The sequence below is a fragment of the Musa acuminata genome, chromosome BXJ3-5 (genome assembly GCF_036884655.1).
Source record: "Musa acuminata AAA Group cultivar baxijiao chromosome BXJ3-5, Cavendish_Baxijiao_AAA, whole genome shotgun sequence".
Classification (NCBI taxonomy): Eukaryota; Viridiplantae; Streptophyta; class Magnoliopsida; order Zingiberales; family Musaceae; genus Musa; species Musa acuminata.
Genome location: NC_088353.1, coordinates 44,484,402 through 44,499,774, shown reverse-complemented (window position 1 = coordinate 44,499,774; position 15,373 = coordinate 44,484,402). Strand labels below are relative to the sequence as shown.

The following is a 15,373-nucleotide window of genomic DNA, read 5'->3' as shown; positions in this document are numbered from 1 at the left end:
CATGCTACTGCAACCCAGAAGCGTAGGGGAGAGAAGCGTGTCAGATCTTATTGAAACCCCTCGACGACTCGAATTCAAAGATGTGAAAACAGGAACGCTTGATAAAGACCCCCTGTGGTGTTACGTCTCTAATGCTGCTAATTATGTAACTCGGGGATTCAAAAGTGGGTCCGAAGAGCTTGAAACCATGCGTTGGATATGGTAAGCTCTCGGGAGTTTAACCCCTTTGTTTCCGTGTGGATACTCAAATATTCTAATTAATGAATAGGTCTCAGCTTTACATTGAAACCTCTTCTTTGTAGTTTCATCACACCAAAGGATTCAGAAAGAGTCCTCGGTTTTGAGTGGTCAAATTTCAATGGAGAAGATGGTCTTGTAAAGCTGAGACCTATTCACTAATTAGAATAACACCGTGTAAGATACTGATATGGCGGACGCGATTGGCCATAATTAGGGGGTCCCTTGTGGGACCAGGCAGCACGACCAATTACCCTTGCAGGAACGCGGTCAGCCCGCGCCTTTTGACTTCCCTGCAAACTTGAATGCAACATTTGCCTACCGCTCCATGGTCAAATCATTCAGAATTGGCACAGCAACACAACTTGTTGTTTATATAAGGATTACTTGATCGACAACAACAAGAGATAGAGATAGAGATAGAGATAGAGAGACAGCGAGGGATCGATTCAAAAAGTAAGAGTGCATCGAAGGACCTCGCCATCATGTCGCTTCGTCAACGTGCACATCTTCCTGCCCATCCTAAGGCTGCTCAACGGTTGTTCCGGTGGGCGGAGAATCCGCCATTTTGTTTACCGACCCGAAGCCGCCGAGGTCGCCGCCCCCTTCAACTTCGGGGCAACCGATGTAGCAGCCGGCGCATGTGATAATCCAGTGGCCATTCTTGCGACAAGCGTCATAGCACGCATCTGGTAGCAGATTGCAGTCGACTGCCTGGTCTGTGCCGGTGGATACATCCACCAAGAGAAGCAAGCACAGTGCCAGCACCACCATGCGCCGGGACGGAAACGCCATGTTCGATGTTATCTCTACCTTCGCCGGCCTTCTTCTTCTTCTTATTCTTGTTCTTCTCTGTCTCTATCTCTATCTCTATCTCTATATATATACAACATACGTATCCATGGTTGCTCTGCCTTCAACTCGTCGTCTCCTTGCGTCAACCGCACCTGCGTTTTCTTTGGCAAGAAGTTGGCTATTCTTTTTGCTGGTTCTTCGGTGATCAAACCACTGCAGCGTTGAATCCGTCAAAAGTATCTAAAACTTTGCTTTCTCAAGTATACATCTTCCTCCTGTTTCTGAGAGTCATGATGAACCTTCAAATAGGTGCAGGTTCATGACATGACATTTAATGTGTCCTTTGCAGTGTTTTTTCTTTTATAATAAAACCTATAATAAATGAGAGTACGAAGAAAAATTATATTGTGATAAATCGTTTTTGTGAATCCATCTGTTTTACAAAAAATATCATAAAAAGAGTCACTCTCCTTTTTCAAATAGATGCTGATCTAGTTATCCTTATATAATGAGCATTAATGTCATAAAAATAAATATATAATATTTTAAATAAAAATATTATTTGAATATAAGAAAGCTGCCGAGGAGCCTCATAATTATTACACTTTCTTTGTAAAAGAATTTTTTATGAGAAGAAGATTAGAGAGCTTAATTTGTTTATTTAGTCTATCAAAATTCTACCACTCTCTCGCTTTTGTCTCATTTTCTCTCTCTTCAAGTCTTACCATCATCTTCTTAAGCCATTTTCTAATAAATTGATAAAATTAAGTTCAAGTTGATAGTATTAATTAAACACATTATTTTTTCAAGAAAATTAATAGTAGGAAAGATTATCTACTTCCCGATGAACTTCATCATTCCTATATAATTATGTAAGTTATTATCTTTTGAGATAAGATTAGATATGAAATATTTTGAATCTACCAAAGTGATAAACATCGTAATTTTATTTTCTCTTTATGTGAATCAAATAAGATATAATGTAATATTAAATATATTACAAATAATTTAACAGGCTAATCAGATTAGTAACATAATACTAAACAAATCATGAGATAATATTTATATAAAAAAATCTTTCGATGTGAAAGATTTTTGGTTGCGTCTTCCTTTCCTCTACCATCGTCATGCTTGCGTCTTCCTTTCCTCTACCATCGTCATCATCGATCTCATCTACAACCTTTCATCCTCATCTCCATTTTTACTATTCATCGTTTATGTTTGTCCCTATCCTTTTTACTACTGTCTTCTCCACTTTTTCTAGTCTCTCTTTTTTATCTTTCATCATATTTGAACTTAAAAATTCTTAAAAATTATATAAAAAAATAGATTAATAGTAATAATACTTACATCATAATTTGATAAATGGTGAAAGTTTGACGTGGTTAAGATATACTTTATGGTGTTATATTTGTAAATAAATCATGTTATACTCGATTACATTACAGAATCAAGAAACTATTTATCATATTTCTAGGTAAGAGTTCATGGTGAGTTAGATAAATTTTATGATGTTACTTGAGTTGTTTTCACACTTAGATTGTCAGATGAATTTAAATACTTGCAAAATTAGATTATAAAAGTTGAATCCGAATAAGTTGATATAAGTTGAATCTGAATTTAAATACTTGTAATATTAAGAAGATATAAGTTGATACTCTTTTAACATTTTAGAAATTATAAATATTCAAATCGTTAAATGATTTTATACAAGCGAATAATAAAATAATATTAGTGAATTCTCATATAATATTAATATTACTGTTATATCTAATAAAATAACCACAATCAACCGTTTTGAAAATATCGAGAAAAAAAAGTAGACATTCTCGCGTGGATACTCATATACAACTAAAAGGCTTGGCGAGGTGATTTATTTCGGTGCATGTACCATTGCTCGAAACCTCCTCTCTTTGTAGTTTCATCACACCAAAGGATTCAGAAATAGTCCTCGGTTTTGAGTGGTCAACTTTCAATGTAGAAGATGATCTTGTAGAGATGAGACGTATTCATTAATTAGAATAACACCGTGTAAGATACTGATATGGCGGACGGGATTGGCCATAACTAGGGGGTCCCTTGTGGGACCAGGCGTCACGACCAATTAGCCTTGCAGGAACGAGGTCAACCCGCGCCTTATGACCTCCCTGCAAATTTCAATGCATTTGCCTACCACTCGATGATCAAATCATTCAGAATTGACACAGCAACACAACTTCTTGTTTATATAAGGATTACTTGATCGACAACAACAAGAGATAGAGATAGAGATAGAGAGACAGCGAGGGATCGATTCAAAACGTAGAGTGCATCGCAGGGCCTTGCCGTCATGTCGCTTCGTCAACGTGCACATCTTCCTGCCCATCCTAAGGCTGCTCAACGGTTGTTCCAGCGGACGAAGAATCCACCATTTTGTTTGCAAGAACTGCGACAGAGACAGAGGACTTAGTGGCACATAAAACTCGCGAGAGAGAGAGAGAGAGAGAGACGTCCGCTTGCCATCCCGGGGCCGCCGATGTAGCCGCCACCTATGTCGGGGCAAAAGACGTAGCAGCTGGTGCATGTGATTATCCAGTGGCCATTCTTGCGACAATCTTCATAGCATGCCTTTGGTTCGAGATCGCAGTCGACTCCCGAGTCTGTTCCGGTGGAAACATCCACCAAGAGGAGCAAGCATAGCGCCAGCACCACCATGCGCCGGGACGGCAACGCCATGTTCGATGTTATCTCTACCTTCGTCGGCCGCTCCTCCTTCTTCTCTCTCTCTCTCTATATATATATATATATATATACACATCCATAGTTGCTTTGCCTTTAACTCGTCTCCTTGCGTCCACTGCACCAGCGTTTTCTTAGGCAACAAGTTGGCTATTCTTCGCTGGTCTTCGGTGATTAAAACACTGCAACCTATTTTTGCCCAAAGCCAACAGCGTCGAGTCCGCCAAAGTCTCCAAACTTTGCTTTGTCAAGTATGCATCTTCCTATTAATGAGAGTTTTAACCCCAAACTAATCTGGTCATCGTCATAAATCGTTGTTTCAGCATTTGTTTGTTTATTGTAGAGTTGAGTATCTGTATATGTACCTTTGGCATCATATACAGTTGATTCTTTTAATTTTAGATTTTGACAGATTATCATAAGATTTTTATATTAGAATCTCGTTTTCATCATTTATTCTTCATTAAAATAATACAATCTTATTTGTTATTGATCGGTAGTTGCTAACACAGTTAAAAATGTTCACGGATGAACTAACATTTTTATTTAAAAGATGACATATTAGAAAAGATAGATGACATAAAAGAAATTAATAGTAAATAAAATACAACATATACCAAAAGAAAAAAAAAACCTATTATTTATACATATTTGCTCACAAAATGTTTCATTAAGGTTCTGTGTTAATTCTATAATTATCAATTATAAATGTGCAGTAGTACTTTGGCTATCTTATGTGACGATAATATTCTAATTCTTGTCGAGTAATCGACTTTAATTTAGAATTTTTTTATTGAAAATACTGAAAAAGCATCTAATGTATGGTCATCACCATCACATGACATTGAATGTGTAGTTTGGAGGGTTTTTTTTTTGTTTATAAAGACCTATAAATGAGAGTACGAAGAAAAAATATATTATGATAATCATTTTTGTGAATCCATCTGTTTACAAGCAAGTCATAAAATCTTGTTTGTCTCTAACAATGTCCCATCATTTATTTTTTCCTTTTTTTTTTTTTCTCTTTTAATAGACTAATACTGATCTTGGCATCACCACCAAGTTTTTTTTCTTCTAAAAAAGAGCTGTATTATTCAAATATTAGAAACACAATAATAGCTTTGTCAATCAGAACACAACAAATGATATAGGTAAGAGGATCACTCCTCTCTTTAAAATTATGTTGATTTAGTTATTCTTATGTATTGACAAGCTCAGATCATTTCTCTACTCAACAAGAAGACTCGTAAAAAATATAATATTTAAATAAAAAATATTATTTGGATATAAGAAAGCTAACGAGGAGCCTCATAATTATGACACCTTCTTTGTAAAAAAAAAATTGTGAGAAAAATTATAGAGAGCTTAATTTGTTTATTTAGTCTATCAAAATTCTACCACTCTAATTTTGTGTCATTTTCTCTCTCATCAATTCTTATCATCATCTTGTCGAAGAGAAGATGATTTTGGAATCGATTACGATTAAAAAACCCCTCAAAATGGGTAAGATATGAACTCCAAAGTCTTTCTTAATAGTCTTGATTACGATTTTGGAATCGATGATTTTGATTTCCCAAAATCAGAAAGGGCAAGGGTTGATTTTGGAACTAGAATATGACAGTTTCAATTTTTGACTAGTATGGTTCAGATAGTTCGAATCATTATTATTATTATTATTATTATTATTATTAAATATAAAATTTATAAATTTATTTTTAAATAAAAAAATTAAAATTATGGAACTGACAGTTTTGATTTTTCGAACTTATGAATCAAAACCAAACTATTCGAGGCTAGTTTCAGTTTGATTTAGAACTAGTGAATCATCGGGTTAGTTCGATTCCGACTCGATTCGATTTAGATTCAAATCGAATCATGGTATGATCTATTTCATATACAATAGTTAATGGTTTAGTTAAATGTATAATAAATTTTTATTTATATTTTAGCAAATATCTCACGAGGAATAGTAATTAATCACTCTCTTCTTCGATATATAGGGAACAAAAGGGACGTCCAAAGACCTCTTTTAGTAGTATTATATGACACAGAATTGAAGCCCAATATTTCATATGTGCACGCACTCACTCGTCGCCTGCATGCACTGTGTGTTATTTCTAGAAAGGTATACTGTATCATCGGAGAACATACGTAGAGTGTGTCCATTACGTGTGTGTATATATATATATACACACTGTACCATCGCACTGCTTACGTATCGATGGAGAAGCAGGTTAGAGGAGGAAGCCACAGCAATAGTGAAAGAGTGGGACGATATGGAATTATGCAGCAGAAGCATTGGATTCTACAGGAAGCATATAGAAGTGAAACAACTACAAGCGAGAGAAGAGATGGTCGTTGGCCTTCTTATCCGGAGGGGTAGCCATCCGCGTCCTGCTCGGGCTCACAAAAGAAGCAGGCCATGCAATGGACTCTCCAATAACCTTTCTTCGTACAATCATAAAAGCAGTTGTCATGTTGGTTGCAGTCGACTGCGTAGCCGGAGGATGCAACCACCAAGAGGAGCAGGCACAGTGCCAGCACCACCATGTTCCGAGACATCGTCGCCATGTTCGACCGACCTCTACCTTCCTTGTTCGTCCTCCTCCTTCCCCTCCTCTTCTTCCTCTCCCTTTATATACGTCTCTCTCACTCTCTCTCTCTCTTCATATTGCGCTGTCTTCATATTCTGTCCTTGCATCGACCACCAGACCATCTTCGTATGTGTTGGAATCTGGCTATTCTCGGCGATCTCCATCTCGGGACTTATCGTCATCAGAAGTTGGAACCCCGATGAAGCTGGCCAGCAGGCTGGACATACAAAAATGATGTGGAACCCCATCGAACATGTCAACGCCAACGGGTGTCATGTCTATATATATATTTATATATATATAACTGCTCTGGTGGATTTGCATTATAACGACCATTAATAAATATCTTAATCACTGAAAATTGATGTTGTTCTCGGTGCCTGTGAACCTAATTAGCCATGCTGCTGAGACGTCGATCGGTGGCAGTACTGCCGGCAGGTAACGGAGGAAGGCTTTCAGTGGATTCAACAGAAGACTGACAGATAGTCTCGTTTGGAAGCTACCGGCATACTGTATCAACTCCGGCAATTATAACTGGGGATATCTGAAAGATGAGACAATTATTTCCGGAAGCAGTGATTTAAGACGAAGGACAAACAGGGGACCGTCGAGGGACGACGACAACATATTCACGGGGTGCAGTCTTTGGCCCACCGCATGGCCCCGATGCCTTGGGTCAAAGGAAACGATAAAAGAGACACATGTGCTCTTCTTCCATCAAACACCAGCTCGTCCTGCGCCACCGGACCAGCAGGGGAAAGGACCAGCTCCACACAGACGAAGAATATTACGTGATGCACACAGAAATAGGGCATGGAAAGACGCCAAAAGACAACGAGAACAGAGAGCGACAAGAGAGCGTGTACATTAACCCATTTCTTATCCTTTTGTGATGCATTCTTCCATCACCATTTCATTTGATCCTTCAGATTATGTGTCGCTCGGATGGTATCAGAATGCTGTGTGTTCATGTCGTATGTTTTATCGCATCCATTTTGAGAATAACCGGTTGATCCTGCCTACGCCACTTCACCTGCATAGGATTCGATTTGATCGGTGACTATATATATATATATATATACACACAAAGTGGAAGAAGGCGGGTTACCGACTGGCACCGTTGACCTTCCAAAATAACATTGTAATAAATCATTATATGTTGATTTTTATTTCTGAAACATCAAATCAACTGGAAACCATTCAAAACCCGGTCTAGAAATCGGATCCTGGGTCAAACTTAGCGGAGATGTACAGGGTTTGATCCGTTAGATGCAAAATCTCACCAACAAGAAAGAGGAGCGGTTCCAATTTACCCGTTCGCTGCCCGCCTTGTGTTTGGTGTAAGTTTGGGTGGGACCCGAACGCGTGGTCATATTTGTCAGCAGTCATAAAGCAGGTAGATTAGAGCGTCACGTGGATCAACCGTAAACGTTATAGTAGTTTAGTCAACCCAAATCCGGCAACTGCTGCCGAGGAGAGAGAGAGAGAGAGAGAGAATATGGATGTTGGTGTGTTGGACACTCCTCGATGGCGCATTAACTCCTCACACCTTCTTCTCCTTCGTCGTGCTTCATCGGTCCATGTGCAAATCCCAACACGCTCGCTTATTTATTGCACGTCGCTCGCTCTGAGCCGTCAACTCTCCCTCACCACCGCCCTTCTCTCTGTCTCTCTTAGCCTTCAATCTCTGTTACGTTGTTGATTTTTCTGGTCTTTCTTTGGTCTCTCTCGCTGTCTGAACCTCGCAAGCCCGTGAACGCTTCAACCATCTCGATCTCGACGTCCTTCTCGCGCCGGTTCCGCCCCACGCTTCCTCTCTTCTCTTCTTCCCTCCTAATCTCCCCCTCGCTCCTCAGCTGCTGCTGCTGCGCCCCTGTTCTTGTTCGAGTCCTTGATCTGCGTTGCCACAAATCCTATGCGAAGAACCTTGGATTATACTCTGTGAGGAGAATGCACTACAACAGCAGTCGATCGTGCCGCAGGGAGGAGCCCCAACCTGCGGTGGCATACGGCCGCGATCAGGTCTGGACGGACCCAGTCCGCGCGGAAGGTGTTGCATTCTCTCTCTGTCTCTCTCGGGTGGTAATCGTTGCCTGGCCTCTTAAAATTTGGATCTTTGGAAGGTTTCATGGGTTCTGAGGACAGGATTCCTCTGAACTCCGCGGAGCCGATTCCGTGTCGCTTACTGAAATCTCTGTTTTGTGACCGCGTCTTGGGATCAGTCTGCTGTGTTCCATTTCTCGGTGTTATATAAGAAAAAGAAACACTTTTTCTTGTTCCGGGAAGATGTAGCCTCTGTGATCAGGACCTTCCAAGTCGTTCCATTCTAATGCGTGATATGTGCAAGATCTTGTTAATTTTTCCTTTGCTCGAGGAGAATTAATATTTTACTTCTTGATTATAGACAATGAAGGACCACTAAGATGCTATGGCTTTGTTTTCTTCTCTTTTCTTTCTTTCGTCACAAATTGATTTATAGTTCCATCTCTGGAATTCAGCATCGGTTTTGCTACCAAAAAAAAGTTAATTTTTGTACCCAGTTTTCCATTGTGAAGTTGTGGTTAACTGCGAAGCTCATTTTGGTAATTCATCACCGAAAGGATATGAGATATCGTTCTTGCAGGCTGTACTTTTAGTCTTATGGTCTGCCATATATTCTATGGAGCTTTAGATGGTGTTTTCCTCTCTTGTTTGTTGGTACAAATTGTTTTTTTTCGATGAGATTGCAATTGTTTAAAGCTGTACAACTATAATTACATGCTAATTAAGCTCGATCTCATTTGGTTCTGTTGTTTACTGTCTTATGACTTGCTGACAACTTAAATATCTCTTTTTTTACTCCACACTCTAAATTGTAGGAACTTTAAAATGTTCTAAGAAATATGAATACTTGGATTTTATTTTCATTTAACGAGGGCTTGTGTTTGTCTTGAGTTTTGCTGAATTGTTGCTTACTTTGGTTCTGCCTATGGCACCGAGTTACAGAAAGACATTCATTCTAACCTTGCCTTGTGATGGCTGGAATTTCGTTATACAATCTGATGCGTCTTCATAGCATTTAGTTCTTTTTGTGTCGTCTTGAGAGGCCTAGAAGCATGCTATCAAAATGTTCCATAGATTGGTGTCCAATTTTAGGCACTTCAATGCATTTTTCAGGACTCCATGTGTATGTCTGATCGGTCCTTGTGAAATGCAGTTGACAAATAAAGTTATCTAACCTATACACAAAAGAATTTGTACAACAAAAATTAGCGAAAGGTCCGGACTATTCCATTGTGCTTATTCTAATTTGCATCAACGTTGTTGATATTGAAAATCTCTATAAACTATTTTCCAACTACCCCAAATTGTCATGTTATAGCTGGTATCAGTGTTTTGTCAAATTTGGCGGCTTGCTTAGTGTCATTCACTGTGAAGGTGATTCTTTTAAATGTTCAGTTGGGAAAATGAATGATAATGTTCAGTTGTAATTCTGATACATTTCACTTTTTGAAGAATGTGAAGAATTTGTTACCATATGTGAAGCATGTCCTTGTACATTCCTACTATTAGGCATGTACATGTCTAGTCAAATGTGTTAGCTTGCTTAGCCGGTAAAGATCTTGATAGTTTATCTTAAAGTTCTGGACTTATATCCCGTCTTCGTCGCTTACCCCTAGTAAAAAAAAAAAACTGGACCTAGTCTTGAGAAATGCAGCCTTTCTCACTTAGTCTATTGATGGAAAAAATATTATTATACACTTCTCGTAGTAGTAAGATTCTATTTTATTTTGCAGCTTTTGCTTATATAGTATTAATAGATATTCTTACTAGATTCACAGTTTATAAAAACTCTGTTGTGTAAAGATTATAAGATTTTTAGTTCCTCGAAGTGCCAAAAATTTCTGATTGTTGATTAGATGAGAAAAATGTCCTTAGTTTTGTTGTTCTGTACCTGATCGTTGTCTGACATGACATATGGCTGAATTTTTTCAAATGACTGATAATCTCAAGATATGAAGTTCTTATTACAGGGCATTTCCATTCCAGAAAATGGCCAAATGCTTCAAGGATTGCATTTGATTCTACTCGTGACATTGGTTCTTGTGCAGGAAAAAATTCTGTAAGTGTGCATTTCCTTTTTAGGTTTGTTGTCATAAATGTTGTTGTTTCAAGGAAATTGAAATTTCAACAATTTGCCGGTGATAATAGCCTCGTCTTATGACCTATTATAAAGCATAAAGCGACATTTGTAAAGTCCACTAATGCTACATAAGCCATAGGTAATTACTGTTCATATAGATTTTGGGCATGATACTCTTTAACTTTTACTGCTAGATTTTCTTAGTTTTTGTAGTTCTTTCTGTAATGAAGGCTGCCAACTTGCCATGTCTTCTGATTTTTTTTTAATGTCTTTGAATGCAACTGCTGCCCTGTACTGACATGTTTTAGTGCTTCGGTGTTCCCAGTTTGCTCTTGAGATTAGTCAAAACTTATCTAAGAAAGCTGGAGAAATTCCAACGAAGGAAGCAATAGATGAAGAGGTATCAAAAGAGAAAGGCATTAGGTGTCCTGCACCAAGTTTAGTTGCAAGACTAATGGGTCTTGATACACTACCCTCTTCGGTTAGAGGATCGAAAAATATGGAAGATTGCTGCAAAGCAATACCGTCAAAATGTACATCGGTGAATTGTATATGTATACATCCTAATGACCGTTCACAATTTAGAAGCACCGATGAGAAGCAAGAGTTCAAAGATGTTTTTGAAGTAACAGAAACATCCAAGATTAAGAAGCATAAGAACCACACTAATAGCAGGAAAATGCTTGGCTGCAGAGGAAATGAAGCTGGAATGGATCTTACGAATCAGAACTCCAGGGATGCAAAACGTCTTTCTAATCATGATCTGCTTCAAAATGGTAAAACTTTCAATGATGCATTTGAAGTCTCGGACTTGAGCAAGGATCTTTTCGTGGAACTTCTCCAAGATCCCAATTCTTTTTTAGCAAAGCATAATGTAGATCTGAGGCATGCACCACTGTCACCTCATCGAAGCAAGATCACAATATTGAAACCGTCTAAAGCCAGTAAACATTGGAGCAGTGAAGGTTGGTCAGAATCATTTAAATCAGAAAGAAGGCCTGATGGGTTCCTTCATATGCATCAAGAAAGCACAGGTTCAATTAAGATGAAAACGGCAAGCCTTGGCAAACACTCTATCAAAGAAAACAATGTTTCTCTTTCATGTAATTTATCAGCATCACTACATGCAGCTAGAACCACAACTTTTCTTCATCCTGCTCGCATTGTTATTTTAAAGCCAAACTTGGAGAAAGCCCAAAAGATTGCAAGGGGTGATTTATTCACCCATGAGAACAGTTTCATTTCCAAAAAATGCAGAGAAATTTTAGCATCTGGAATTCAGGAGCTGCACGACAAAGATATACAGAAGTTCTTCTTTCACACTGAGGGATTGAGCCATAAGGGTTCAGTAGAGATTGCTAGAGAGATTACAAGAAAAATGAGGCACACGATAAGCAGTCAAACCAAAAAGAACTTTGCCTCACAAATGAATCCCTATGCTAAGAGTGGAGACTCATTTATCATGCCAGGCATTGTGAAGCTCAACCACTCAGAGGCCTTTTATCTGTCTACTGACAATTTTGGCGAGTGGAATAACAGCTTCAGCCCTTCATCTTCATATTCAGCTGAATCTTCTGCGAGCATGGAAGCTCGAAAATGTCTGTCTGAAAGATGGAAGATCACTCACCAATTTAAGAATACGAAACTTTGTTCTCGAGGCTCAAACACACTGGGTGAATTGCTTGCGCAATCTGATAGAAAGACACCAAAGGCTACTCTGGATTCATTAGATACTAAGAAAGTTTCAGATGAAAAGTTGTCCAAAGATGAGATACTTGAAAGCAAGGGCTACCGTTTGGGTATTAGCAGCAAGGACAGCTTGAAAGATGGGAGCTCCGGATTCTTGCCGAGGTTCAGTTCACTTCCAGCGTCAAGTATTGTTTATGGAAGCCCAAGACCAAGTGACAGAAAACAAGATGGTAGAAGTAGTAATGATACGATCAAAGACGTGCGACACATGGGATCCTCTGTTGCTTCAGAAGCAAAATGTAGTAAGCCAGGAACTGCAGAAGTTAAGAGCTCTAAGCATCATAATCACAATTCTCGACTAGCTCATCCAGTTGAAGAGGAAAATATGCTACCTGAACGGGAGATTCATGTGAATTCAGAAGGATTGAGGAAGAGCATTCATGTGAAAAATTATTTAGACAACACAATGTTACATCCTGAACCTACTGATTATGCCATTACCATCAGAAAAAGTAGTGCCTCAATTCCCATAGTTGGAGATGACTCACGGCGATTGATCACTCAAGTAGAGCAAGCAACGCAGTCTTCATTTCAAGTGCCATCAGTTCGGAATGATGTAGTGATTGAGGTGATCTTCTGGCGTTACAACTATTTAGTTTTCTTTGATAGTGGAAAGAATCATTTGTGACCAAAAGGAAGCATTCGACATTTAAGATGATTTATTTTATTAGATTGCTTAGAATATTTCATGCAGATTTTACAGCAAATTTTGTATAGTACAATCTATTAGAAGCACTTGGTCAGATATTGTAAAGTAAGTAACGATATTGTCTAGTGTAAATTTCAAGTTATCTTGTTGATTTCTCTCTGTGTCCACTAACAGAGCCATTTTATAGATTAGCAGAAACTCGCAAGTCAACTTTTCTTAGCCATGCTTTGTTTTGTTGGCATCCCTTTTCCAATTTCAATTATAATAAAAGGATAGAGCCTATGACTCCAAATACATGATGCCTCTCCTGAATTATTATGTAATCGGTACCTAATAATTCAAACAAAGAATGCAGCAATGCTTAATGGTTGTAAGCCATCTTCCATGCCTTGTCAGGTATCAATCGCAATGAACTTCAATCTCTTCATTTGGCAGTTGGCAAAAGATTTGCATGCTTTCATCTGTCTAAAGTAGGAAACCATTGTCACCTCCATGCACACAATCAGAATCTTGAAGGGGACGAACGCTAATTATTCTGTTAATGTTCATTAGTCTTAGTGCATGCGTTGTTTTATGACTCTTAAATTAAGTCTGATCTCATCTCCATTACTGTAATAAATGAAGTGTGCTTCTTATATCACTCCGTATCTCAAAAGTAAACTATTTTCCTTTGCTCCAGGATATATCAAGTGACCATCCTCAAGTCAAGCGGCTTCAGTTCGAGTATGATCCATCTGAATCACTTCCTCTAAGCTTTAAGGAGCTCGAACTGCCGAGTCCAGTCTCAGTTTTGGAGACTCCGTCCGAAGAAGGAAGCACTACAGGATGCCTTGAAAGATTAAGTGCAGATCTTAAAGGCAATAGAACAACCTCATCATTGCCTCAGATCTCTCCTTTAAGTTTATCTAGATTGACCATGTCTCTGATTTTATTTTACTTGACTGCAGAGCTTCGCATGAAACTCGAACTTCTAAAACTTGAGTCAGTGGATGCGTACATGCCGACCACCAACAAAGATTATACAGGAGACGATCATGTGCCCCGGTCTTCAGGGGCGATAAATCGCGGGGAATTCATAGATGACGATGATAGGGACTTCGCTTACCTACTCGACATACTTGTAGAGTCAGGAATCCATGGTGTTGATGACAACAAGCTCTCGGATGCCTGCTACTTGCATGGCTGTCCTGTGGACCAGATGGTCTTCCATAAACTCGAGAAAAAGTACAACGGGAATGCATCATGGTCGAGATCAGAAAGAAAGCTGTTGTTTGATCTTATAAATCATACCCTGGCAGGTTTCATAACCAAATGCATGGATGTGAACCCAGGAGTGAGATCGAGGATTCATCTGCGAGCATGGAACCGTGAAGACCTTGCGGAAGGTCTGTGGCAAATGGTGGTCAAGCTAAGGAACGATCAGGACTGCAATCGGGAAAATAAGGTCCTGGATCCGGGATGGCTTGGTTTAAGATATGATGTCGATTTGATCGGAAGAGAGATGGAGAGGCTACTAAACGATGAGCTCTTGGAGGAAATTGTAAGTGAGTTTGCAGGAGCATAGTAGAGCTATGCTAAATCTGCTTTGCTAAAGTGTAGTCAAGTGCAACAGACTCACTGATCCAGCAACCGCGAGAACAGTGACCGAGATGGAGATGGAGAAGCAGATCACAAACTTCCAAGGAGTCATGTTTTCTTGGAAAATCATATAATGCTGACTCTGTCAAATTTAGATTTGTATGTATTTTATTACTGATTCCTCATGGGATGCATTGAATTGATGGTTGCGACTGTGCCATTATGCTCGCTTGCTCTGTGAAGAAAAGATTAGCGTCAGCTGGTTTTCTAGTGGATGTAAACATTCTACCCGGAGTTTGTTCTCGAATAAGCAAGCTTCTGTCTCAGCCATGGTTCTGAGGACACGATAGATTGCTTAGAATCTGATCATTTAGATTAGCCCATAATTCATTATACAAAGCTGAATGCTTTTCAGAGATAACATACAAACAAAAAAAGAAACCAACCATTGAGATCTTTCACCCATTCCTCGCTTAGACATCAAATCATTTTAAGCATCAGAAAACCATCCTTGGTAATCCAATCCACCATGTATGATCTAAAAAAATTACTATTTGAGTATCGAAAAACAAGTCTACGTAATCCACTATATATGATCTAAAACAATTAATATAATGAGCAAAAAATACCCCTATCTAAAGAGGAAGGAATTCAAACGACAATGAATAATAATATGCTAAAAAATACATACCATTTATAAAGATAGACCCATAATGAATATTCATGCATGTACAGTGGATGAACAAAGCACCATATCATTTTATGAAGATACGCACGCTCATGGTGAATATTCATGCATATATGGTGAATGAAGGAAGTCCCAAGTATGAGGAATGTTTTGAGCAGTATCAAATAATTCTAAATAATAATGTATCAGAATCGTACAATATCATCAATAGTGACTAAGATCTGCAGTTGATCTTTCAATAA

At 38.7% G+C, this 15,373-nt stretch overlaps 1 protein-coding gene across 1 annotated transcript; it reads left to right on the top strand.

Moving 5' to 3' along the window:
- Positions 1-7,825: 7,825 nt before the first annotated feature.
- On the top strand, positions 7,826-14,666 carry LOC135638049 (uncharacterized). Its single transcript, XM_065151001.1, has 5 exons — positions 7,826-8,394; positions 10,358-10,446; positions 10,793-12,784; positions 13,545-13,722; positions 13,813-14,666. The coding sequence occupies exons 1-5, from the start codon at positions 8,295-8,297 to the stop codon at positions 14,427-14,429; spliced, it is 2,976 nt and encodes a 991-aa protein (XP_065007073.1). The 5' UTR covers positions 7,826-8,294; the 3' UTR covers positions 14,430-14,666.
- Positions 14,667-15,373: the final 707 nt, after the last annotated feature.